Below are 26,990 nucleotides of genomic sequence, written 5' to 3'. Positions count from 1 at the left end.
TGATGGTAGATATGGTGGGCTACTGCGTTAACTGCCTTTAGAGAAAGAAAAAGCCCACCCGGCTTTAATATCTCCATGTGTGAATGGGTCTTGCTGATACATAATCAAACACAAAACTATGTCAGCTGGTTATTCTGTTCATTCAGGTGGTATCTGTGCTTTCTGAAGCACATGTTTTCCTAAATTAATTCGGTTTTGGGTCTATTGGCTGGTGTGGTGTGCATGTAAGAAAATCACAGAAACAAACAAAAGGAGATAGGACCAAAACTCCATCTTTGGAAAAAAACCCATGATCAGTGACCAGATTATTGGGTGGATTCAAAAGGAAATGTTTGTGCAGAGCTGGTCTGAAGCTCTTTGTCATGCTGAACTTCAACAGGCCATGAGATAGCTTCAGGAGGCGCATTTATCTCATGGGCTTTTTATTCAATGTATGTGATGGTACAGCTATAAAGGAGCAAGAAAGATCGTTCAGTAAGCAGATACATGGACAGACTTTACCATAACCAAATCCAAATCCAGTCCCTTTCTGAACGTTTACATCCAGCTTTTTCATTCCCCAGTAATTTTGTTTTCTCATTTCCTGATGTTGTCTGGGACTGAAAATAGAAATTCCAAACCCCAGTGCAAAATGAAAGTCTTGACCCGTCTGTTCTAACCCAGGAAAATCTCCCCCGAAGGTGGGAGCTTTGCCTGAGCATCATCAGGTGACTGCCTTAAAGTAAGAGCCTGAATTTTGATGCTTATCCCAACTCCATCACAATTATTAAGACAGTCGGATTCAAACCCTGTCTCTTCTTTATGCTGTCTGCTTAATCAACATAAATCTGGAAAAACACTGAAGTCCAGGCTGTGGCTAGCACTGAAGCCAGTGGCATTCATTCACTGGCATTTATGCTGCCATAACCAAGGGCAGAGTCTGGCTCCTCCTGTTTCACAGAAGGAACATCCTAGTTTCCATAGCCAGTCCCTGGTTATTTCGAAGTGCCATAAACAGGAAAATACGAGAACACGACAACATCAGACAACTCAGTGACCTTTCGCAGACGCACTTCCAGGAGGAATGTTGCAGGTGTTTTTCAGGACAAAAGAAATAGCGACAACAGAAAGGTTAGGGGATCGGCTATGTAAATGGACACCAGGAAAGCATCTAATATATTATTCTGTAATACAAAAAGAAGAAATCTGACTTGATTGCCCTATTATAAATTTGCTAAAAATACAGATATATATTTATATTTATATATATATATAATTATTTTTTTTTAATCTGAACAGAAAAATAGACTACTCTGGAATGCATGAAAGTCACATGACTTTTCCATACATCAGATACTTATAAAGCCAACACAATGGCAAACAGGAGGTACAGAAGTAACTAGAACATCTGTACTTTATTCAAGAACTATTTAAAGCCATATTCTCCCCAAGTGGGTGATCCTAAAGCAACCTAAGGTAACTCTTGTTCGGTCTCATTACCGTAAGCGGAAGTGACTGACCAAACATGAAGAAGTTGGAGTCAATTTGGAGTCGCCAGGGAAGCCCACCTCCCCATCTCGCTCCCGACTGAGCTGCACAGGAGGGCATCGGTGCCACACAGTCTCCACTGCTTGGCTACTTTATTCAGTAATTCTACTATTCACTTTAAAATGAGGCGTTAAAAACTGTTGAAGATCATCTTATGTGGAGTTTACCGACCGAGAGAGAGAACTTGGCTTTAGAAACCTTGTCTTTGTGATGAGTTTTAAATACCCTTGTTATTTACTATAAACTGTACCAGTCATAATTCTGTCAAGACATAAATATACAATAGGTACAAATATTAACAATACATTACAATTTTACAGAAGAGAATACTGTTTTCCTTAGAAATGTGTATCTTATTAGCTGCAAGGGAAGAAAAGGCTACAGTTTATCACAGCCATAGTTGCCAAAGAAACCGACCGCCTCGGATGTGTTTCTGCGTGACTTGCACAGACAGATATTCCCCGGCATTTGACACACGGCATGTTCAGGAAGGGAATGTGCGTTCCGCGGGTTTTCTTTTCCTCCTTTTTTTTTTTCCTTCTTCTACTGTTATTGACTTCCAAACCTTTTAGAAAAACGTGGATTTCACAGGAGACTCTTTTGTTTTGTTTTTGTTGTTCTGTAAGTGTGCTTAGGTGAAGTTTCTAAGAAAAGGCACTGAGAAATCTACTGCAATGTGACTGCTGTTTTCCCATGTTCAAGGCTAAAACTCAAAGGATCTTTGCCTCCTGGTTAAGAAAACTGCACCCATTCCTTCTGCATATGTATAGTTATATATATATATTTATATATATGTATTAAAAACTATGTTGATGGCGTAAGGTACAAGCAAGCGCAGACATCACACGTACATAGTCCTTTCAGATATGATGTCTTCTGCAGCAGCAGGTGAAACTCTGTCAGCTTGCTTGATACATGATGCACAGTAAATTCACAGACCTGAATGCCAAATATCAGTGATTAAACTGCACGCTTTAGCTCGATGCAAGAGATATTGCATATTTTCCCCAACTGTTATGAGCTTTGGGAAACGTGTCAAACAAACTATAAAATGAAATCATCTTTCTAGTGTCTATAGGATTTGGTGAGCATTATGTTTTCAAAGCACTGCCTTTCCTTTTGTAATGAGTACAGATTTAGTCTATCATAGCTTTATGTCGGAGTAGATTTCCCAGTGCTTACATTATATATATGTGTATTATGCACACACACACATATATAGATACATACTTCATATTCAGACTTTATTTCATTAAAATAAATTAAACATACTTCCTTATTAACTGGGCACAAAATGAGAGCTACATCTTCATACACAAATAAGAAAGAAATGCTCTTCAAGCATATTATATGCTTAATTTTAAATTATTTGCTTTCTATAAGAAATCTATAGGACTTTGGCTATTCAGACTTAAAAGGTAGATTTTTAATGATACTTTTGAATTTGGCTTTCAAAAGTGACTCAATAAAATGCTACTTTAAAGGTAGGACTAAATAGATGATATAAGGTGTGTGTCGTGAGTGATCACACAAGGCAGACAGAGGGCCTTTGGTTACAAGGAGAGTTGCACCAGTTGATTATCAGTTATAAAATGATAGAATTGTTGATCTATACATTTTTGTCAGTGCCATCTATAAACCAAATACACTAATTTGGATGAGAGTGTGGTAAATACTACACTATATGGCTATATTTAAATACGTTCACTTTTGTGAAATGCAAAATATGACTTTTTTTTCCCATGTGAAAGCATCAGCTCTAAAAATATTTAACTTGGAATTCACTATTACTTACTTTATCAAAAAATTTTTCCCTGATTTTTCCTCTTTTTACATTTGTGCTGATGGCAGACATGAATGATCACTGAAACATAGAGATTATGTTAAGACTGTTCTCTTTAAGATTTCTCATTGCTGCTCTATGGCCTCGGAAAGCCACAGAATAAATCGGTGTTTAAAGCTTATCTGCTGGAAAGTCACTTTACTTTTTCGTGACGACTCAATCTTAACTAGTATCTCAGCAATACATAGGTTCCTCTAAGTACACTTATATTTACTATGGCCAAATCCTAAAGTCCTTCACCAGGCAGAGAGCCCACTCAGAGGAATGGTGGTGTTGGCTGAGGGAAGGCAGAGTAAAAGCTAATGAACCTCAGGAACTGGCCCTGTGTAAATACTCTGGAGAGTATCACTTGCACACACAGGTGCCTTGGACTCACTTTGAGTGCCTCCCGTGTCACTCTTTGCATGGCACAAGGTCTCTTTCTCTGCCAGCAGGCTAATTCCTGAGGTGGTGGCTCAGGTCTTACTGTGCCTTCCCCAGTGTCTCGCCTTGCTGCGTCACAAAGGCGGCTTCTGAGCGGGTACCTCGGGCTGTGTCCCACCACCCGGGGATGGGGTCGGCTGAGCAGAGCAGAGTTAACGCCAACATGTGTACAGTTTTGTGCCAAGGAGAGACCTAACAAAGCTATCACTGTAACCCATAATAGTTCCTAAAACATATATGTGCTTATTGCTTTTGTCCGTACATGCTGCATTCACTATTACGGATTACAGACAGAAGTACTGTACAGCTAGGACGGACAGACATTTACATTCAGGACTAACCAACGGCTTTTGTTTTTACAATAGGTAGGAACAAAATGCAGCGGACTCGAGCGGCTCGGGGTCTTCCTCCCGCCTGTGCGCCTCTGCTCCCACGTCCCGTGTCTCAGCACGTCCCTGGACCTGCTGCGTGCAGACCGTTACATGCCCCGGCAGGTACTCAGAGATAGGTCAGGAAACGCTCGTTGACAGAGTTATTTACAATTGAGTTTTTACAGTAGAAACAGAGAACAACATAAAGGATTACCATCACAGTTATCACAGGACAGGTTGTGACTTGCTACAGGCGTGTAACAAATCACGGTCACAACAGGAGGCACAAATTAAAGTAGTGCTTGGTTAAAGTGCTTGATTGTTACACTCTGCTATCCTACTCCAGCATCGCAACAACAACAACAGAAAGTCAACGTAAAGTGCTTTTCCCCCCCTCCCGAGATTAAAAACCAAAGACAAATTATTTCCTACACAATTTGACATAACTTTATTGAAACAATAAGATTTTAAAAACCTAGGCTGGTGGCTGCTAGTTCTGTTCATTTAAAATGGTCAGATCCCTTTTTTTTTCTTTTTCTTTTTTTTTTTTTCTTTTCTTGTTTCATTTAAAAATGACTGGATGTTATTAAAACATCAGGCCTGAGTCTCCTGTCTCTCGCAGCTGCTTCGTGCCACAGCTTCACAGGAGCCTCTCCTGCCCGACCTCCTCACGAGAGAGAGCACAGCCAGGCCCGGGGCGGGTCGCTAACGAATCCCTCTATTTGCATATTTATGTTACGCTTGCATATCTTTCACTGCGCCGCTCGGGCGCAAAAAGCTTCAAACCGACCGGTTCCTCTCCTACGCCAAGGGCGAGACTTTGGCTGACCTGGAGTCAGCGTGCCAGTGGGAAGGGGAGGCCTGGGAGCCACCCTGGTACCCCCAGCATGTCCCCGCGGGGCAGGGCAGCGAGCGTCTCCCCACCACGGAAGGGCAAGGCGAGAGCGGAGCTCTCCTTCCAGCCCCATGCTCCCCGGCACCGGGAAGGGAGTCTGGCTGCGATGCCTCCGGAGAGTCCTGCTTCTGCATGGCTCCTTCACACCTTCCCAGCGTGGGCTGTGGGTCCCCCCGCGGGCCACGCGCTGGCCCTGGGGCAGGTATCGATCTCTAGCAGAGGGTAAGTGCAAGTTTCACTATGTTCTAGGGGATGTTTGGAATTAGATACAAGTGGTGCAACTCACCCTGCTGATACTTCAAAAGAAAACGTCAGGTCCTACAGGATATCATATTGTTTAAACACACACAGAGCATTTTAATAATTGGTTTCTCTAGACTGTTATTTGTTTTAAGTGGTTTTCACTTGGATTTTCCAATAATGCAAGTGTTCCCTGTTACCTTTAGACATAATATCCATCAGAGAAAGATGTAGATGGGGAACAGCTGCCCTGAAGCAGTGAGCATTGTGTTTTTGATAGCTTTATACCAACCCCAGCAATTTATTCCAGAGTTCAAATCTGGCTGCCTTGGCATCCTTTATGGAACTAATGCAAATCAGATATTAATATTTCCAAAAGGAGCTCTAGTGTTCAAGGGGAATGGATGGATATTTGGTCACATTGGCTTCACTGGACAACATGAAAGGAGATCAATGTGTGATCATGATTTGCAATCCTTATTTTTGACTGATGTGGGCAACGTCTTTAGAGTTGTTTCAGAGAAGGACATTTTCACAAACCCACACTGGACCTCCCCCAGACTTTTAGAAACAGGTAGCTTGTTTCAGCCAAGTTCATGCCATGCAGAAGCTCTTTTTTTTTGTGTTGACTTTAAAGACATTCCTTTAAACTTTCAGTTAGTTCTTTTGGAGCCCATCTCAGATGCTTTGATCATGTGTGTTAGCATGTCCTCCACTGCCTGGTAATACATGGACTTCTGGGGAAATGTGATTTTCTAGTCTGACAGTCTCCTGATTGCCCTGGGTTCTTCCAGTGATACCTTCCATAGAGTAAATGCAGTTTTGCCCTATCAGCTTAGGGGAGGTGGGTAAAGCAGCAGCTTCTAGATGGTTCTTGTCTGTTCTATAAACATTGTCTTTTTGCTTTAGATAGCCACTGTTTGTAACATTGTACTTGGGACTCACATTTCTGGGTGGACTTGAATCATAAAGCAGCTGACCTTCATCATCAGTGTCAGCATCTATGTATTTGTGTATACCAGCATCATGGAAGTTGAAAGCTATGGCTGACTGCATCTCTGGTGACTTTGGGGGTGTTCTCGCACTCGCGGTTGTGTAGATGGAGGTTTCTGGGCTCATGAGAGACCTGTCAGAGAGTAAGGAAGCATCTGTGCCAGCAGCAGCAGCTCCCCGGCTCTTGAGAGGGTCTGAATATATTCTCAGTACATTTGATGCTGGTACTAATGTGCTGGTGTCCTCTTCCATAAAGTTGACTTTCAGAGATCTTAGTTTTAAAGGGTTACTGGCCTTTACTGAGCTTTTGGGACTCTCTATGAAAAAAGCAGAACGGTGGCTGCCTTCGGAGCTTGGGTTCATGTCCACATATCTGGCACCGCTCCCCTCTGGCCTGCTCTGCTCCTGAATCACGTTAATGCCACCTTTGCAGGGAATGGTAGCGAGCGGGCTGTGGGAAAACCTCCCGGAGTCAGGGAACTCTGCTGCACAGCTTATGAAGCTGTCGATGCTGGACATGCTCCTCATGTCAATGATCCCATCAGTGCGAGTCGTCAGCAAGGGCACCATAGGGCCAGGAAGGGTTTCCATTTCTAGCTCTTCCTTTTGCTTTCCAGATTGACTCGAGTCCTTTGTATTAAGGTTCGGCTGGGACTGCGTCTTTGCCATTTTGTTATACATGTCCTCTAGCTGTTGGACATTCAGGTGCTGGGGACTTGAAGATGACCTGGCTTTTTCTGGAGACCCTTGTTCCTTAGTTTCAAAAGATTTACTAGAGCTAGTTTCAGAGAGTGTTCTCTTGGTCCATTTCCATTTGCTGGGAGATAAATGATTGTCCTGAACTTTATCCTTTTTGGATATACTTTCTCCATTCTTTTCGACCACAATGTCCATGAGTTCTATACTACGGGCAAACGCATCCTTCATGTTCATGGAAACAATACTGCCATTCCTTTTTGCTCTTTCAAGAGCTTCCCTGCGCTTAATGGCTTTCTCCTGCCTCTTCTGCTCTTTGTAGAACTCAGAGAAGTTATTGACAATAATTGGGATGGGAAGAGCGATCACCAGCACTCCAGCGATGCAACACAGTCCTCCTACTATTTTACCTAAAAGTGTTTTGGGGTAGATGTCTCCATAGCCTACTGTTGTCATGGTGATTGTTGCCCACCAGAAAGAAGCTGGGATGCTCTTGAATTTTGTATCGTCCTCATCCTTTTCTGCAAAAAACACTAAACTGGAAAAGATCATAATGCCCATGGCCAAAAACAGGATGAGTAATCCAAGCTCATTGTAACTCCTCCTCAGCGTAAACCCCAAGGACTGTAAACCTGTTGAGTGCCGGGCAAGCTTTAGAATCCGGAGTATCCTCATAATCCGAAATATTTGGACCACTCGTCGTACATTTTGGAACTGAAGTACACTTTTATTGGATTCTGTGAGGAAGATAGTGACATAGTACGGTAAGATAGCTAGCAAATCAATTGCATTCAGCGGGCCTTTGAAAAACTTCCACTTCTTAGGCGATGATAGGAACCGCAAGAGGTATTCCATTGTAAACCATGCAATGCACACTGCTTCCACGTGGGCAAGTTGGGGATTATCTGTGGTCTGCCCAAATTCATCCATGCCTTGTAGTTCAGGAAGTGTGTTAAGGGACAAGGCAATTGTAGATAGTACAATAAACATGATGGAAATGATTGCCAAAATCTGGAAAGGAAAGAGAAAACAGTGAGTTCATCTCAGAATATATTATGCTGTCTGTCATTGCCATTAACAGATGGCTGTATTTCCACTTACGCATTTCAAGACCAGTTTTGCTCTTAGTACACAGAAGTCAGATCACTGATGTATCCTGAGGTGATTTTATTTTGGAAAGTACTTTAGTTGTGTCAGATACATAAAGGAGATAAAACATCTACTTCAACTCATGTGCCTTCATCTCTGTGCGGTCAAGGAAAGCATACCAAGCAGCCAGCATGCCAGGAGGGCTTGAAGCAGTTCACAGCAGGAGTTTTTGATTAGCTACTAATTAGGTGCCCAACAAAGCCCATCTGGACAACAGGCCCTGAAATCTAAGCAAGAAGGAATGCACTAGTGAATTCAAGATTTGATCAGAGCAATGTCTTCCATTTAATGCACTGGTATGCTTGTAATTCTGGGTGCCTATGGCTTATTACAGAGTTGTGTGTAAAGTTTTACTACATGTAATTGGACACTCTTTCTAAAGACTCATTTCTAACCTGAAATTTGATGGTTGTGAAATATGTGAAAACTTTACCAACCTTTCTAAATCATTTTGAGCTACTCTGCATGCGACTGACTGGCTATCCTAGCTCCTCATTGCAATCTGAGCAAACTCATCCAGGCAAACCAAACTGCACAACGCTTGAGACAGTCAAGGCAGGGCAGGTTCAACCACTGGAGAGTTCATCCATTATCAGAAACTAGCTCTTGGGCTAAAGAGTGCAACAAGAGGAGAAGGGTCTGCTGTGAGCAGCCTCTCTAAAAACCCACATAAATCTGATCAGATCCTGGGCCACCAACTCTACACAGAGCTGTGAAACATGAAAGTGCTAGACTAGTGTATATACATCTGTCCTTCCATACCTGCAGACATTAATACTGTACGTTCCAGTTTTCTCTAATTACATCTTCTTTTAAAGTCATTTTAGGGAGGTTTGACAGCCAATTGAGGGTTTTTTTTTTTTCTACAAGTGAATTCTTTCTCTGGTTTGTTAATTGGGTGGGATTATATCTAGTTTCTTAGGTTACTGTCAAAATACAGCTAGGATTTCAAAATACACGTATATGTGACTAATGTTTTATGTATTTATTTCACTGTAAGCAGGTCCCTTATGCTTGCTTTTCTCCCTCTTCACAGAAAAGCAGCATGAAATCAATTGCAACGTATGTGCCTGATGACTAGATACACAATATTAAGCAATGAATTAAAAAACATATGACAAGAGTTCTGCATCGTTAACTGTGAATCTGACGCACTCCTTCCTTGCCAGTATAACTAGATTCTAAGTTTCTTCACAGTGACCTTACTCAGGCAGCCTCACAATACCAGAATATCCACAGTTACCACTTGGGGCACTGGAGAAACAAATTCTTGCAGGATATCTTTTCAGCCAAGCCCAGTACAGGTATTCTAACAGCCAGGAAATATCTGAGTACAAACACTACAATGGAACAAGCCTTGCTGCAGTAGGAGAAACATCCAATACAGTTCAGAAACACTGTGGTCTTCTCAAGGAGAGCCTCACCTTTTCTCCAAAGCTGAAAAGCAGAAATGGTCTGCACAGGCTGGAAGCTTCACTTGAATTTAACTCATGTACCAAGCTTTAGCTATGGCTTTAGAAGAAAAGCCCATATATCTTCAAAAAATCCAAAGGGTTTCAATTTTGAAATTTTGATTTGGACAAGTGCTTTAAAATCCACTTGCTGTTAGGAAAATATCTTCTTCAAAGTCAATGTAATAAAATCATTTACCTTTTAACTCACTAAAATGCACTATATAACTTTGATACCTACCTGACTCTGCAGACATAGTAATTTAATTTGAAGATTGAGATTTGACTAGAAACAAAAATTATCTCCATTAAACACTCTGGTTTCATTGTCTAAAGTGGATTAAATGGAAGAAGTGAATGGTGTAAATGGCCTGCTATGCAATGCTCTAGTACCGGGAATTCTAGAATAGCCTCACTTTCAGTTACTAAATTGTTGCCAGGAAAGATGCTGGGAAGGTTCCTTTTCCTTTATAAACAGATTACATAGAAGAATGTTTGTTGTTAGCTGTGCTGTGCACCCTCACAGTGCTAGGGAACCTTTCCCCTCCTTGTCACTCCCTTCTTCTTCTATGAATTCACTGCTGAAATACAAACAGCCCCACAACACCTTGTGCCATGGGGCATTTGCCTTTTTGAGAGAACTCTCAGGTGAATGAACCAAAGCAGATATGGGAAAGACTTGGGGTTTGCAAAAAAGTAAGAAGAAACAAGGGATGGAGAGAAGCAGAGTAGGATGCAGGGAAAAGTGCTTGAACTGATGGTTTCAAACTTGAGAGAATAAAATCTAAGCCAAGTGTGTTATGGTGAAATGGGGACAAATTCAGATAACTACTTCTTCATTGTTGTTTGTTTCAAAAGACCATCTCCCAGAGATCAGGTAATGCCCCTTAGAAGCTTGGAACCTTGGTTTCCTTTCCTAGAAGGCTCTTTTAGTGTTTTTGCTGTCATTTCTTTGTTTACCACCCAACATTTCTGAAGGTGTTTGGGATGTTTTCAATGGTAATTTCAAATTTTTTGCTTGGCTTTATCTCTGCCCACTATATGCAGAAGGGCTTATCTGTAGACTTAGATGTACCTCGTGTGTTTTATCTCCTTCGTTTTCAGTGTAAATATTAAACACTCCATCTTTATTCAGTAGATGGCATCCAGCCGCAGTAATTGGTGTCAAACCTTCTGTTTCCTTTGATATAGCTTCCTGCTTTGAAGATCAAGGCAATGCCGGATGAACATAAATTTGAAAACTAGGAGATCTGAGGGTAAAATTTGGTTTTGGTTTAGCAGATTTAGCCACGGAGCTGAGCAATAAGCAGAAAGAGACATTCATCATTTCTCCCGCAAGTTGCAGCAAGATGTCACTTCTGCTTCTAAGATATGGATTTTCCCCCTTATTGGTGTACTGCAGTCGTACATCTTCAGGAATCTTGTCAGGCTAAGAAAAACTTCTAAGTGTGAGTTGAGTGTCCTCAGGTATTGAAAGCAATTTTAAGTTGGAAAATACAAAAACCTGGGAGATGCAATATCTCCAGCAGGGTTTATAGGATCCTTTTTCTCTAAAGGAGATGCTACCTTGTCCTGGTAGCATCCAGCAAAAAACACCCAAGGAACCGTTGTCCACAGAAAACTGAATCTAGTTGCTGTTGTCAGGCATTAGCACTGCATTCAGTGGCACACTGCTCTATCCCAGTGTATTTACTGTCTGGGACTTCAGATTATAGAAATCACTATCTGTCTGTTTAGTAAGGTTCCTTATCTTGGCCGTACTGAAACTCTAGCTTGGCAGCTTTTGTATTTGCCACTGTCAGTAATGAGACAGAAAGATGAAGGAAAGACATTTATACCACCAAGAATGCCTCTAGAGATGCTCTGTGTGGCAGGCAGCCTTTTCATTTGATTCCTCGCCTTTCCTCCTTGCCTTCCTCTTCCAGGTTTATTTCTGTTTAACAAGAAAAGCCAATGGGACAAATGTGGACTTGAGCAGGAGCAAACCCTCTACAGTGGATGAGGCTCCGACTGTTAAGGTAAGCAGACTCTGGAAAAAAGTGCTTGTTGTCCCTGCTCCAGAGCACTGACCCAAAACCTTGCTGCTGCAGCAGCTGCTAACTACTGCTTGATATGGAAACAAGGGTGGGGAGAGGATGCCCCGTGTCTGCCGTAGGTCCTACAAAACCCATAGCTGAAACAATGGGAAAGCTTGCAGTCTAAAATTTGGATGCTGAAATGACTAGCCTGAGGAGGGGCTACATCAGCAATCGAGGCAGGTGAGGAAATCCATGTACTTCTGCTGCCACATCCATGAGGGCTGGTCTCCACTGTCTGTGCAGGGGCTTCATTGGAACTAATGACAGGAGCTCCGAGAGAACAAGTCCTACTGGGCACATATCCACAACAAAGCATCACAGATACCCTTCAGCCGCTGATAAAGCTGGTAGGTTTTAAGACCAGTTGCACAACTTTCAGACCATTTTTGCCAACAAAATGCATGGGGCAAGCTATGTAGTTCCCTTCCTCTTTACTTCTGTATTTACTCTTACATTTCACCTGAAGCAACACACCATAAACTGTGAAAATCCCCGTCAGGTGCTTGTCTCGGTGACTTGTAGACGGTGTTGGATGGTCTCCTAATGACAGCACTGGCTTGTAGTGCAAAGTCTCAGTGTGTGTATGGGCACAATTCCAGAGAAAGATTTCTCCTTTACTAAGTTGACTGTTCCACAAAGGTTTTTGTGGAGTTGAATCTCTGGATTGCTGCTGAGGATCTTTTGTGAAAGCTAAATAAGCCAAGGACAGGCGAGGCAAGGTTTTGAATGAATTTAAAGCAATTGCCTTGAAGTGATTAGCATGATTGTACACACATGATGGTTATTACACATGCAAATGAGACAAGCAAGCTGATTATGTGCGTAAGTGCAGCTAGTCCGTGTGCAACTGCTGCTTTCTGAGGCAGGGTGGATGTGCCGTGCTTGAAGCCATTAATCCCCCCCTCCTCCAAAATGCCCCCCAAAATGAGGCGGGCAGCCTCTAATGGACACCTTCAGGAGACATCCACTTGCACCGGGCCTGATCCTGCTTGCTGTGTGATGCCCCAGGGATTCATCCTTTGTCTTGGATGTCTGTGCTCATCCCTGGGGGGAACAGGGCTCCCATAAAGAAGCCAGTCTGTTCAGAAATTTCCCATCATTCTGTTGAGCTTCTGGTAGCATCAGCTTGTGGGCAGAAAAACAGTGTATGCCACCCCCCAGACAGCACAGAGCAGGGTAAGCTTTAGGCAGCAGGAGCTAACATTTAGGTTTGGTGATATTTATTGCTTCATTGTCTGATCTTTGCACTGCGAAAGACCTTAACTAAGGTCAAGGCATAAGACCAGAGACTTTCAAGGCCATTAAAATTAACGAGAATTGGCTGTACAAATCCCATAGATGGCTCTAAAATCCCAGTGTAAGCATCTGAGATCTCTCTGCACATGGCAACGTGCCCTATACTTTTTCTGTCTTCATACTCAGTAATGAAGCTGATATAGCAGGGAGAAGGGGTGGTGCGTGGGAGAAAGTAGGAGGGTGTTTGAATATAGATTCAATATTCTTGGAAATACGATGAGGAAATTGTTATGTAATCAAGAAGTTCAATAATGGTTTTGTCTAATGCGCTTTTTTAGCTCCATCGAGGCCTGCAGAATAAACTTGGCATCAGGAGCAGGTTTCATTCATATGCTCCATTTATCAAGGGATTTTTCCTGCAGCCTCCCTACTTCCCCAAGCAAACAATAGACTTTGATTCAAACTGTCCAGCTCCATCCTGCCATGCCGATGCCAGGCTCTGTCTCCCCAGGTTCTTAGAAATGGAGAGCACAGTGTATTTTGAGCAATATCCCACGTGCTCCACAGTGCAGAACCATATGGAGAGTTCCTTAATCTCCTCCCTGCTTCGTTCTGCATTGAAATAACGTCTCCTGCTCATGACAGCTATACATGTCTATGGTATTTATTGATGGGGACTTGTTTTAGGAAACATCTCTTCACCAGAAAATGCCTATTTATTCGTTAACTGAGACTGTTAATGAATAGGTGCAGAACATAGTCACTTCTGATGTCATGATTCTGATGTCATGGGGCTTGCAGGATGTCATTGCTAGAAAATGCTGAGGCCATGACAAAAGGTAACACTTGCATCTTGGATCATGACAAGAGGTTGGGGCCAAACTTGGAGATAGGGTTGCAAAGGAAATATGTCAGACCTTTAATCTGCTTTTTCATGTGAAAGTATACTAAGATACAATGTAAGACCTTGAATGTCCAAACCCCTTAAGTCTCACTGATTCCTGTGAAGCAGAAAACAATGCAAAGGGTTTTACCTGGTCTGGCACTTTACACGCTACTTCTGCATCCTTCCCCAAGGGGGTTGCTGAGATCCATTTGCACCAGATCTGTGCTCTGGAAGGGTAGGACCTCGCACACATCACTGTGGTGCCTTCAGTGACTGTGCCCACAGACCTTGAGAATGTAAATTCCTATGCTCTTCTGTAAGTATTACATAGTATAATTCCATTAAAACAAAGTCGAGATAAACCCATTTATATTTTTCTTTGGAACTATACAAGATCCTAATTTTGCCATTGCCTGGAAAAGCCCAGACTGAACAATGGTTAATTATTTTATTTCAGTTATAGCTGTAATAATTTTATCTGCTGAAAGAGTAAGTCTGTTTGGTTTAAAAGGGGGATACAATACCTCTGCTGATTATATGTCAAAGCTTCCTTTGCCTACAGGCACTCAAAGAGCTGTAGCTACAACTGCTGCTGACTAAGCTAAAGTGGGAAGAAAAGTAGCCTTCAGGCATGGCTGCCTGTAAATTCCTTAATGCTCCTAAGAACATGTTTAGCTGTTAGAGAGCTATCAAGCCCCATTAAGTGATAAATAGCGTCAGTCTTCCTTCTGAGCAAAGCCCACATGCAAATAGTGCAATGGAGAAGAAAATGATAAATGAAAATAATTGAACAGGCAAACTTCAAAGCCATTCACTGCCTTTAGACATGGTGCAGTGATAGTGCTCAAGAGAGGATTGAAAAGGGAGCATCTGCCCTATTGCTGCTGCTGCTGCTAGCATGGAGAAAATCAAAGAAAGCAAATGCATGGCATATTGAAGTTCAAGTCTCCCATTTTGATCCTGGCCTTGCCTTCTGCCCAGGAAGACTGCAGCCGCAGCAAGCAGCACTACTACAAGTAGTGCTTGTATCCAGCCCCAACAGCACCAGACAGACCCAAACCGTTTGCATGTCCTCCCTGCACGCCCATGCAAAGAGGCCTTATGCCGTCGTCAAGCCATGGAACATGTTCTGCTCACGCCTTGCACATCAGAAGGTGATATATATATATATGCTCCCAAGGGAGGCTCCAGCCACACCAACGCCCATTCTCGCCACCTCCCCACCAGCCTGGCCCTCACAAGCACATCTACCTTCACCCTTCCCAGCCCTCTTGCCTGACCCATTAGATCTTCATCCTGCTTGCACGTTGCCACCCTTTGTGCCATGCAATGTGCTGGTCTTGGAACACAAAAGCTGGAATGGCAGTGTGGTGTTGCACTGCCTGATCTTCCCCTGGAAGACAAGTAAAGAGCCAGACCCTAATGGTGAACCCCCCGCAGTACAGCACACAGGACATCCCACCTGCTCTTCAACTCCTTGCACTACAGCAAGTTATGAGCTGTTATCCACTCAGGCTCCAGACCACTCACCCTGTCAAATCCTTCCTTCCAGCTCGGTGCTCCCTTTCAGGTACATCTCCCATTCCTGCCAGCTACCTTGCATCCAAATAGACAATGGTTTGGGTTCAGAAAAATTAAAAACAAAGAATTAGTGCCTCAACCCTCAGCACTGGGAGCGGCTCCTCAAGATGCTTTCCTGATTTTACCCTGCACCAGGCAAAGACAACACTCGTGATCAACTCCCACTGTCCCAAGCAGTCTGCTCAGCCTCAGACACTATTTACAGGGGATGCTGAGCTTGAAGTGATGGTGTTTGCAGGAGCAGTTGTGGGAGGGTTTTTTTTTAAGTGGTTAAATTCAATCAGGAATGTGCCAAGATAGCATGAAATCAACCAAATGTAATTAAGTAAAAACTATTAGCTTGATTGCTAAACCAGTCTTCCTCTCATGAATATGCATGAGAATAATTGATATTAATTCTTTTCAAACCTGAGGCATGTTAGTCCTGCACCTTATAGTGTGGATTGTTTTGGAACACTGAACCAGTTCCGTTGCTGCTTTCTCACCAAAAGATATAGTGAGTTCTGCTGCAGGGAGATTTACCTAGTCACTGATGCCGTACAGGGCTGCCACACAGAGAGGAAATTAGAACAGAGCTCAAGTGATGTTTTGTCTGCAAAATTGGTGACCTGTTTAACATTTGTTCCAGAATGTGTTAGGAGAAGTGGCAAATCCGGTTACCAACATCAGTCACACTAATGACATTATGAAGCCTGCAGGAACAGTAAATCCCTATAGATAGAAAGGCAGTGGCAATATCCTCTACCTATTAAATGTTTGACGCTAGCATGGTCCTGTTGCCCAAGTGTCTGAGCATTTCAGGAGGTTGTTCCCAAGGGCTAATTTTGGTTATTTGAACTGCTGCACCTCGGCTCCTTTTGTAGGTCATGGGAGACTTCTCTGTCAGGTTTCAGAGGGGATTTTTCCATTCATACTGCAACAAGGGCACAAAATTCAGGCTGAGGCATCTGTGGTGCCTCACAGGCTGGAGGAGGTGTACTCCTTTAGGGAGACAAATCCTCCTCTGCCGTGGGTGCAGCCTGTGCCCAGGGGGCCCAGCCCCAGCCTTCCATACACTGATGTAAGAGTAATTTGGTGGCATATCTTGCAGTGATGAGAAAGGCTCCCACGAGGAATTTTTGCCGTTAATTGTTTATTCCTTGCCTGCAAAGAAGTTGAATATTAGCACCCCTCTTTTTGCAAGAGACAAATGGAGCCTGTGGCTGGTGGGAAATGTCTCTGTAGGACCCCTCCAAGCTCTCAGCACCTTCCCTAGTTCTTAGTTCTTTATTCTGCTAAAACCTCTTGTTTTCCTGATCAGCTTCTCTGCCCTCCATCATGCCCGCACTTATCTTCGTGTTTGGCAGGCAGACCTTGTATCAGGCAGAAGGGCTTTGATGCAGGGACACATCCACCCTTCCCAAGCCTGGGTTCCCAAGGCTTTTCGCTAACAACAGCAGAGCCCTCGGTAAGGGCTTTGGCACAAAGTGAATGAAGTGGTTTAATCTCAGGCACAGATGGTTCTTCCCTTTGTAAGCACTAAACACTGGATTAGATATCACATATTTAATAAATAGCAACAACTGTATACAAACTGTGTGCAAAAGCAGCTAAAAGCTAATCCTTGGCAATTAATCATTCCCAGTAGTATGAGGCCATAGCAAGTGGTAAGTACAGACAGTGGATAGCAAATCTGTTTGAGCACAAAAAGCATTTCAACAAGAGAGCTTCATCTTGGCTAAGTAAGAAACAATTGTGATGCACTGTAGTTATAAATACAGAGGATGAAACTGAAGTGTGGAAGAAGTACACTTGGTTATTTGTTGGGGTTTGGGAAAGGGGTTGTGTGTTTTGGTTTTGTTTTTCTTTTTTATCATAGAATGATAGAATAGTCAGGGTTGGAAAGGACTTTTAAGACCATTTTTAAACTCTACTGAGCTTGGAAAACAGATCTAACTCTTTGAAGTGTCAGCTGGCAGTCTGGGAACACTCAATCCCATGCTTACCGACTTCTGGACATTGACACAACAGTAAGCCTTTCCAAACCACATGAAATAAACACCTACTCTGGATAGCCCTTGGCTTTCTGATAGCTTCTAAATCTCTTATGATAGCCTTTCCTATGCTATCGCATGCTCCCAGCAGACACTGTGCAGGCAGGGCAGCAATCAAATACACATCACACAGTGAAGTCACTTCCTTCTCTCTCCCTCTCCTCAACACAGACCTCAGAGATCACCCCACTACTGTCATCAGCGGAGACTCACTTTTGCTGCCGTGGTACCTGAGAACTACCTTTACAACAAGAAACTTTCTTCACTATGGTTTTAGCAATGCTCACTGGACTGCAGAAAACCAGCGCTGAACACAAAGAAGGAAAAAAATAAAGGAGAAAAAGGAAAACTAAAGCCACTCAGAGCATTTTGATAGAAAGCAGAGCAGGGTTTGTGCTGCTTTGCTGCTTCTTTCAGGTTTCGGGTTTTTTTTTGTGTCTGCTTTACTGTTTTTTTTCCCCTTAACCCTAATAAAAGTTACCTGAAACTGTTTGTAAAATGCAGCTGTGCTGCCTTTTAGCATATGGTTATTGAAGAGAGGGGAGGAGGCAAGGCTTCTTGTAAATGGCAGCTGAGCAGTGCCACATCGCACTGTAATCCCCTTATAGAATGGCAAAGACCAGCACTGAAGATTAAGGGAAATGACACTTTACTGGGTTTCAGTGCATTTTTCAGTTGCCTTTTTTTAAATTTGGGTTTTCTGTGTTAGTATAGGATGAGACCACGCTATAGACTGGCTGGCAGAAATAAATCTTGTCACGAATGTACTTCTTTGAAAGGCTGAGCCTTCCTGAGCTCTTAATTTGAGCTGATTTGACTGTCTCATTATCATAGCAGCAGATTTTGGAATAGCAAAGTTGAACCTTACTTGAACTTGCTGGCTAAATTAGCACTGTTTTTCTTTCTCCTCCCCACCTCCAGCCATGAATAATAATACCCAGTATCAGCTTTTTTTTATCCTACCGAGGCCTCCTAGTAACTGTTTGCTAAACAAACACATGCTAACATGGCGCGCTGGGGGAGAAGCATGTAAAAGAGCCTGCGTTTTGTTTGCCAAAGATAGAACTTGTCATTCCAGGGAAATGTGCGGTTTTGACGTCCTGGGAAACTTGGGATTTTCTGTCAGGCTCATGGTCCCGTTATCTCGCCCATCAAACAGGCTGTGAGCACGGCAGCTTTGGGGTTTGCAAAACACATACTGTGTGTGGACAGGAGCCAGGGCACTTCTCTTTTGTGTTTCTGTTCTGAAATCTCCCTGCAGTTCAGCTGAACAGTCCTTGTCTGGGCACAATGTTTTCCTCTCGCCTTGACTCATCCTGCTGTGGTTCTCAAGTCACTGCAGGGAAGCAGCTCTCGTGTTGTTTGGATGTTTCAATTAAGGCTCTTCTTGGCCACGAGAAAACAACCTGTCCCTCTACACACACATAGGCTGTGGCACATCTGCGTCCTGAGCGCCATGGTCCACACAGCAAAGGCATCCATCCCTTCCACCTGCAATAACTTCCTTTGGAAAGAGAGAGCAGGTCTGCAGAGGCCATGCCCTGGGAAGAGACTGGGCAATCCAGTGCAAGGTCAGACCAAAGCCACCCTGTGGGTTCCTTTAGCTGCCGGATAAAGCTCTGTCTCCAATCAGGTTGCATTATCCCTAACAAGCTCTGGCAGATGCTTCAGCTCTCTGCTCTTCCATCAAGGCAAACTGGTAAGACCTACCTTCCCGAGGGCAGCGCTTAACCCTTTCCATTGGGAAATGAGACACAAAAGAAGCCTGGCACAGGGAGAAACCCACTGCTGAGTGGGAAAAACAAATCCAGTCTAAACTGGGAGCCATTTAAAGAAGGCAAAATACCAAGGAAAAAAAACCACCACACCTCAGCATGGCAGGGAAATAAGTTTATAGGAATTGTCAAGGGATCTAGGAATAACCTAGATTCAATGGCTGCAATCTGGCACAGATGTGAATGAGAGTCCCCAGCAGCTGAGGGTGTTACGTGGAATGAGCTGGCAATTCCCAAGGCAGTCCTGAACGGCCAGGCTCATCAGAGGAGCTAATATTGGCTTATTGTTTTTCTTTCTTTCTCTGAGAGGAAAGTGCATCCTAAGAGAAGCAATACCGGAGCTATGTGTCCCAATTAACCTGCTGCAGGTAGGGTCAGTCTGCTCCTTCCTGCATCCCCATCAGAGAGCACAAAGTGTGACTGTTCCCATGGCCACTCTCCCCTGGAATGAGAAAGGAAGGAAAAGAGGTGCTGATCTATTTAAGAGATAGCTCTGCTTTATGGTGCTGCCATTCCTGCAGCCTGGCCGGATGGTCTTTTTGCTTTTTCTCTCTCTCATTTCTCTGGCGATTGATTGCTCACTGCCAGGGGGTATTATTGTCTTCAAAAGCTTCATTTTCTGGTTCCTGAACTGCTCATCTCCTGGCTCATTGCTGCTACTGGAGGTCAAATCCAAGTCCCATTGACTTTAGGCCATGTTGGGTTTGACCTTGAGAACTTCCTTTGCTCGTCCCATCACATGAAAAACCCCTTTGATCATTTCAGACACACATTTCTTACAAGAACATGAACAATTCCAATGGCAAGAGATGACATGATTATTTCAGTGATAGCAAGAAAAAAGCTGGAACCAAAGTGTTCCCATCCAGGTTTAAAGAACTCTGCAGCCTGGTGGTATTCCTGCTCGCTGCAGAGCTGGGGGGGGCTGCAGCAGGACCCTGGCATCCTGCACCCCCCAAAAACTTGCTTCATTTCTGTAAACCAACAGCAATTGCACTCTGGTCCCAACTTTTGCTGTGGGTGAATTCATGAGTTGCAGTTGTCTGATTTGCATGAGAACTGCAGCCTGTTGCTGAAGGGTTTCCACCCGGACTGGAAATTCCCAAACTAACTTTGAGTGAGTGGCCACTGAAAGCACAAGGCAGAAGAAAGGACATGGTGAATCCTGGGGTTCCGAACTGTGCTGTTCAACTTCCCGCTGCCCGGCTGGGTAACCACGGAGAACACGCTGTGGTAAAAATGCCTTACAGAAAACAATTGTTGTCTTAACACCTCATACATTGCTCCCTGCAATATTCCAGAGAATCAGCTTGTTCTCTGCAGAGTTTTCCTAGCAAGGTCTTATGAGATTCAAATCTTTGATGCAAGATTTCTACTCTCTTCTGGGCAGAAACACCAGTAGTTGGTGGACTTGTTTAGGAAATGGTTACTTAGAGCATGAGATCAGCAGGGCAAGGAGCAGACACTTTCCCTGGGAAGGCAGGGAGCTGGGGTGAATAAGCTGGATGTGGAGCTGGTATTACTGTGGCTAAGCTTGACTGAAGATGCGTGTCTTTGGGCCTGTCAGTGCGTTAACTCATTTCCTCTAAGGCTTTGCACCTTTGCAGGAGGAATAAATAATGCTGTGCTCTGGATGGTCTCATCCTGTGCAACTGCGAATGTGCCAGTGCAAGCTCCCAGCCAGAAGTCATTAACAGGAGCCCCTAGCAAGTCAGGCTTGTGCTGACCGTATCTATGGCCCCATGGAAAGTGTAGTAGAGGTACACACTCTTTGAGCACCTGGACATAAACAGCAGCATCCCCAGTTTAGGACCAGAGGTTACAGGTGCCAGCTCAGGGAACCCACTGAGCAGGATGTAAAACAAGGAGAGAGGCTGTTCACCCATGGGACACAGCCAGGGACAGGCTGTGAGGTGGTGTTCTGGGGAAGGGCTGAAGCAGTCAGAATTGTTCTTATTTATGGACTTTTTCTATGAAGCTTTTTAAACTCATCACTTACAGAACATTCGGTAAAGGCAGAAAATAATGGTGGTTCAGGATTAAAGAGGTCAAAAGGAAAAGTCTTGACAAAAATAATTTAAAATCAAAATATAATGGAAACATGAAAAAGATGAAAAAGCAGCTTTGTTTCACACTCTTCTATAATGCAGGCAGCTTCCATGCATTTTGCAGTGCTCATGTGGAGTGCTCCCCTCTCGTAGCCTCTTTATCTACATGTACTGTGACAGGTGAGAGTCAGTTACAGGATCTTGCTTCTGACCTGATGGCAGAAATCCCTTGCTTCAGTAGGGCACTGTTTCACCAAGGGTCTTTCCTTCCATTCTATTTGCTGCAATACAGTACGGGATAGAGGGATGAAGTCTTTTCCTTACCAAAAAGGATGCAAACACTGGGTCCTGCACTTGCTACCCTGGTGGGGCAGTTGCTGCCTTCCCAGTCATGCTCTTGCCACCAGCCCCACGAAGGAAGGCTTGAAGGCTTAAACCCATTTGAATTCTGGCTTTGGGTAAGTTGGATGCCAAACCAGACAAAAATGGGGCATTCTGGATGAAACCCTGCTCCTGGAAATGTGAAAAGTTACTCAAGTTGTATTAAAGCCACACTGAAGAGATGACACTATTGGAAACCGAATAAAGAGTTGTGAATACTTTATCAGCGGGGCAGGATGGGAAGGGATGGCTCCTATTTGAAGATGTCTTGATCAAATCCAGCCCCTTCTACACCTCTAGATTTTGCTCTATAATCCAGTTAAACCACTAAGCTGACAGAGACCCCAGTTACCAAAGGGAGAGACAATGAAGATGCAAAGGAAGAAAATTGGCTGGCGTTGAAGCCATGCGTCTGGATTCTTTCACTGCTCCATGGGGAGCACTGAGATGCCGACAGTTTACCTTTCAAATCTCTCAAATAAAACAACTCTTGAAAACTGCTAAAATATTATCAACACAAACAGCAACACAGCAGCAGGGTCTCTTTGTCAAAGTGACGGCAAAGGCCGCATCTCCCCTTGCTGCCAGCAGCAGCATCTGACGGCCATGCTGAGAGGGTTTTGCTCCATGCACACCCAGGAGCAGGATGTGGGACCCCCCTCCCTTGCACCATCACACTGCCATCAGTGGGAGATTGTCAGCCTGGTTCATGCACTGAGAGTGCGACTATTGCAGCCTGAGCAAAACTCGCTTAAACAGAGGGTCTTCAAAGACTGCACTATGCGATGCAATGGACCTCCAACTCTTAGTTCTGCCTGCTGCAAAACCTCCTCTCTCTACAGCAAAACATGATTCTCAAAGAAATGAGCTTGAAACTAGTGTGGGACCATGCTCAGTTCCTATGAAAGGCAGCCTGAAGTCTGGAATGCCTTTTGTAGGGCTCAGTTGTCACTTCCAAGACTTCTCCCTCCAGCTTTGGATACTCAGAGAAACTTAGGTTGGATGTTCTATGCCCCCTCCCAGGTTGCTCTTTGCAGAAAACAATTGCAGCCAATCTCCCTCTCTATGAAGATGGTGGAAAACATGGAAGGAATGAGAGATTTGGAGAAAGCTATATGGTTACTCAAAGAAAAATAACAAGTATAAATTAAAGAAATATAAAAAAAAATATATTAAATAAACTTTTGTTGAAGAAAAACCATGCCAAATCACCAACTCTGCATTTTCAGTGTCTGCTGCTTGGAAATCAGGCTCTAGCTGATGTTATTTTGGGGTATTTAAGCCAGACTCTTGCTGTCACCATCTCAATGTTCTTGGCTTAGTTGCTGCTTCTTTATTTTATTATTCTGAAGAAAATAACTCAATCAGTGTTCTTTCTTTGGCAGAGGAGCAGCTGTGTGAGAACCAAATTGATGGACTCTGGCTCAATGCTCGAGTCCCTTTCTCCTGCTACAGCCAGGTGCAATGTCACCAGGATTTCCCTGCCAAAAGACATGGGGTTTATGGGCTCTAAGGGTGTATCCCTGCATTAAGGACCTGTGCTGAGCTTCAGGCTTGTGGCCAAATGGATTGCACAGCCTGGATGTGAGGTTGGGGCCAGGAGAAAGGGGTGCACCAAAGCAGGTGTCTGTGTGTCCATCACCGCTCGCTCTGATCTACCTCATCCCTGCCTTCACAAGGGACTGGACTTTAAGTAAAAACCCCACCCCTTATTATACAGCCCGATTTAAAATCCTCCATAAGGGTCACCCTGTGCATGGGCACAGTGTCAGTGAGCCTTTCCCCTGCCTCCACACAGCAGGGCACTGCTGCTCTGCGTGCACAGATGTGCTTGGTGTAAATAGACCCCAGCAGCAGATGTGACTATCCACTATAGCATAGGCTATGAACCAACCCGGCTTCAGCAAGCTGTTCTTAAGATCACCTGGAAATAGTCCGATAGGCAGATCTCCTCCCTCCAAAAGGCTTTCTTTTAAGAGTTTATTAGTTGCCTGCTGTTACAGTAAAGGCTGGTGCTGTTACAGGCTCTTGCCTCCAAGCGCTCCTTAATTGTCCCCTGAAAACCCTACACCCAACAGGTACCCAGATAATTTACCAGCCAAGTTTTGATGCCTATACTTAAAAGGGTGACCTTAGTCTGAGAAAGCATTTTTTTTGGGGCCAATCTGTAATTTGAAATGGTTTAAACATGTTTTTAAGTAACCCCGTAAAATAACGTGCTGCCAAGCAAGAGCTTTGGATTAAATTATACCCCCACGAAAATCACAGCGTGTAAAGGCGGCTGCTGGAAGTTGACAGAACCTTAATTACAGCAGCCCCAGTGGGCGATACAGCAGCAGTACTATCAAGCCTCTGAAAACCTGTGCTTTAAGGCCACTGGTTAATCCTGTGTGTGTTGCGCACATCCTGCTCTGGAGCTGTGCTGCCAGCACAGGTCATGAGCCTTCAGCCATGTCTTCAAGGGAAACAGCTCCAGAAAAGCCAAGCTAGGGCAGGTTTCTGGGCTTTTTCTTTTCCTAGTTCAGGCTGCTCCAAACAATAAACACAGCAACTGCTCTGCACAGTGTTTCTAGACGCAAAGCCACTGCTCTGCTGCGTTGCTTTGCGACAGCGGCACTGTAAGATGTATGTTCCTCGTGCTGCTCTATGCTGACATCCCCAGCTTGTGACTTAAAAGTCAACATATTCCCCCTACTCAGCCCTCTCCCACATCATATCCTATGGAGCCAGGAGTATCAAAACACTAAGCCTTGTTGCTAATGGCCTAAGCAAATGATTTAATCACAGTGATGTAAAAGGAGTGAGGAGCCTGCAGGATGGAAAAAAATGCTTCATAGACAGTAAGACTAATGAGGTAATGTGTAAACCCAGGCATTTTCTAACAGATGGGACGTGGCAGAGCTGACATGTATATTGAAAGGGACATAAAAACATAGACAAAACAATAGCCAGGGTTGGCCATAGCTTGATTTATGCAGTGGAAACATTTTTTCCTCTGAAGGCAAAGGCAAGAAGCACAGAAGGCTCTGTGCTTGGCAGTACAGTCACAGCATTGCAGCAGTGCGTCTGCAGACGCAAAACGCCTGGACCCCAAACGCACCCAGGCTCTGTGGCTCTGGTGTGAGGCTGTCTGGTGAGCACTCGTGCAACAAGTTTCCTAGGGCTCTGCAGGATTATCCAGCACCGCTGTGCCCACAAGGAAAGGGGAGCCAATTTGTTAGGCATCTCAGTGTGGGAGAGCATGGGTGCTGTCATTGAGGCAGCAGGCTTGATGCACAGCAACCCGTCTGCATTGCTTGTGCTGACCACTGCTTGCAAGGTAGTTCCAAAGGCAAACTCAGCTGCTCTGCAAAATGAAGCCCCCATGTACCATCCATACAAAGCAGAAGGTGCCCCTAATTCACACCTTCAGCTGCCACAGGGTAACATCTGTGTGCAGAGAAGCTCCCCGTTCACACCGTGGTGTTCGGGTAGCACAAAGATGCAGGTGCTCTGCGGTGCCTACGGGCATCGTGGTACCCCACCAGGCCCCAGAGGCTGGGATGAGCCATCTTCTTCCCAAGCCAGGCTGGGCGCTGCTCGGCGAGAGAGCCAAGTGACACAGCTCCTGGGGCTGCCAAGCATATGGTGTGCTCCACGTGTGAGCACTGTAAACGCTCTCAAAAACACCAGCTGCTCAAGGTGAGAGCGTGTTGGGGAGAGGACAGCTCAGGGACATGAGCATGTGCGCCCAGTTTCACTATGGGATGGCTATAAGGGAGCTCTGTGTTTTTGTCTGCCTGCTTTTACTGGAGAAACCTCTTGGAAATTCCTGATGGTACATGCAGATAAGCATGAAGCAAAAAAACTGAGTCATCTGTTTCAAACTGTCATAGCAGCTTCCCCTGTCAATCTGTGTGACCCACTCAATTCCCATCCATTTTATCCATTTTGGGGGAGTTGCGAAAAATAAATACAATCATTCCAGCTGATTGGTTCTAACATATGCCCAAGCTGCAGTTTTATTTGGCCAAATTCTCCTGTGGCTGTACCACAGCCTGGGCTTTATATAATCCAGGCAGTAACACCAGACACAATCAGAGAACTTGGTCTGACTGCATTGCTGCTGTGCCCTGAACAGATTTACCACAGTTCAATGCTCTGAAGTAGCATAGCCAGGGCTAAAAGAAAAATAAGAATTTAGTTATTAATGTCATTTTCCATTAAGATAGTGTGTGAAACCCATCTATCATGCTAAATCTACAAGTTCCAAGCTGCACACATACAGTGTATTAAGGGATTTGGAAAGATTAAGAATAGCTCCTAAACGTCTGTGTGTGTATATTAGCTGTGATTGTTTTATCTGTGAATTACCTGCTGCTGTGCAGAACAGGCACAGATAAGGAAACCAGGCTGAATCAGCCATGCTGGGAACAGCATTAGTGGGATTCTTTGCTCACAGAGCTCTGCCTTTGCTTCTCAGGGTGATGTGGAAGTATAGCAGAGGGGTGCTGCTCTCAGAGCGAGGGGAGCCCAAGCAATACCTGCTGCCCCTAAACCAGGTGGCATTGCTAGGGATGCTCAGCAGGTACCTCTCACTGATCACCTCTGTGTTTAAAAATGCATTAGAAGTACAGCATTAAAATGCTCTAGTGACTAGAGCCAGTGGGAAGAGACCTCTTGCTTACAGTAAGCCTTACTAAGGATGCCTGCCGGCACATCTCATTCAGTTTGGTGCTGCAGGGGAAAATCCCTCTCTATGTGCATCATCTCCCGAGCAGTACGGGTGGCTAGACCATGACATTGGGCTGCAGAGCCATGGGAGGCTCTTGGTGTGAAGAGCCCATCTTGAATGTGGGCTTCCCAAGTGGTAGCTCTCTTAAGAGCAATTGGAACAGCCTGAGCAAGAGCTCAGGACTTGGAGCTTTTAAAAATCCACCTTGTTTTCAGGGCAGCTTGCCCTGCATGGGCCATGGATAACTACCAGGGTTTGTAGCTGTTCCCAGTTAGTGTCAAAGCATCAGACTCAGCCTGGCTTGGCTCCCGAAGCACCAGCAGGGCTCTGGCTCTGACAGACCCAGGAGTCTTGTCTCTGCTCCTAATAAGACATGCTGATGAATTACCCATTCACACATGAACACAGCCGTGCTCTTGCCTTGTGACTTGCTGAATCCCATCACTCCCACAGGGAGGCAGACACCCACCTCCCGGTGGTGCCATGTGAGCCCAGGCTTACCTGGCTGAAGGCACCTGGACTTTCGTCCCAGGATTAGTATCAGGGGTAAAGCTTACAAGGAAAGACCATTCTATGCAGTAGCAAATACATGATTTGTGCTGTTAATGGCAAACCTCAGTGTGCCTGGCATGGCAAAACGCATGCTATGCCAAAGCGGTTACCTGGGCAA

General features: G+C 44.4%; 1 protein-coding gene across 3 annotated transcripts in view; it reads right to left on the bottom strand.

Annotated features, from left to right (window-relative positions):
- Positions 1-405: 405 nt before the first annotated feature.
- The window catches only part of KCNB1 (potassium voltage-gated channel subfamily B member 1), a 127,114-nt gene continuing 100,529 nt past the window's right edge, over positions 406-26,990 (bottom strand). For all 3 annotated transcript variants that reach the window (XM_061375568.1, XM_061375566.1, XM_061375567.1), the window contains exon 3: positions 406-7,999. In XM_061375568.1, coding sequence (XP_061231552.1) covers positions 5,978-7,999 — 2,022 coding nt within the window. In that variant the 3' untranslated portion in view covers positions 406-5,977. The remainder of the gene's footprint in view (positions 8,000-26,990) is intronic.

This window comes from Neopsephotus bourkii, unplaced genomic scaffold (genome assembly GCF_033783945.1).
Source record: "Neopsephotus bourkii isolate Nb327-2 ecotype Australia unplaced genomic scaffold, CSIRO-AGI_Nbou_v1 NB_1663, whole genome shotgun sequence".
NCBI classification, from domain to species: domain Eukaryota; kingdom Metazoa; phylum Chordata; class Aves; order Psittaciformes; family Psittacidae; genus Neopsephotus; species Neopsephotus bourkii.
Note: the sequence above shows the minus strand (reverse complement) of the source record. Positions and strands in the feature narration are given on the sequence as shown.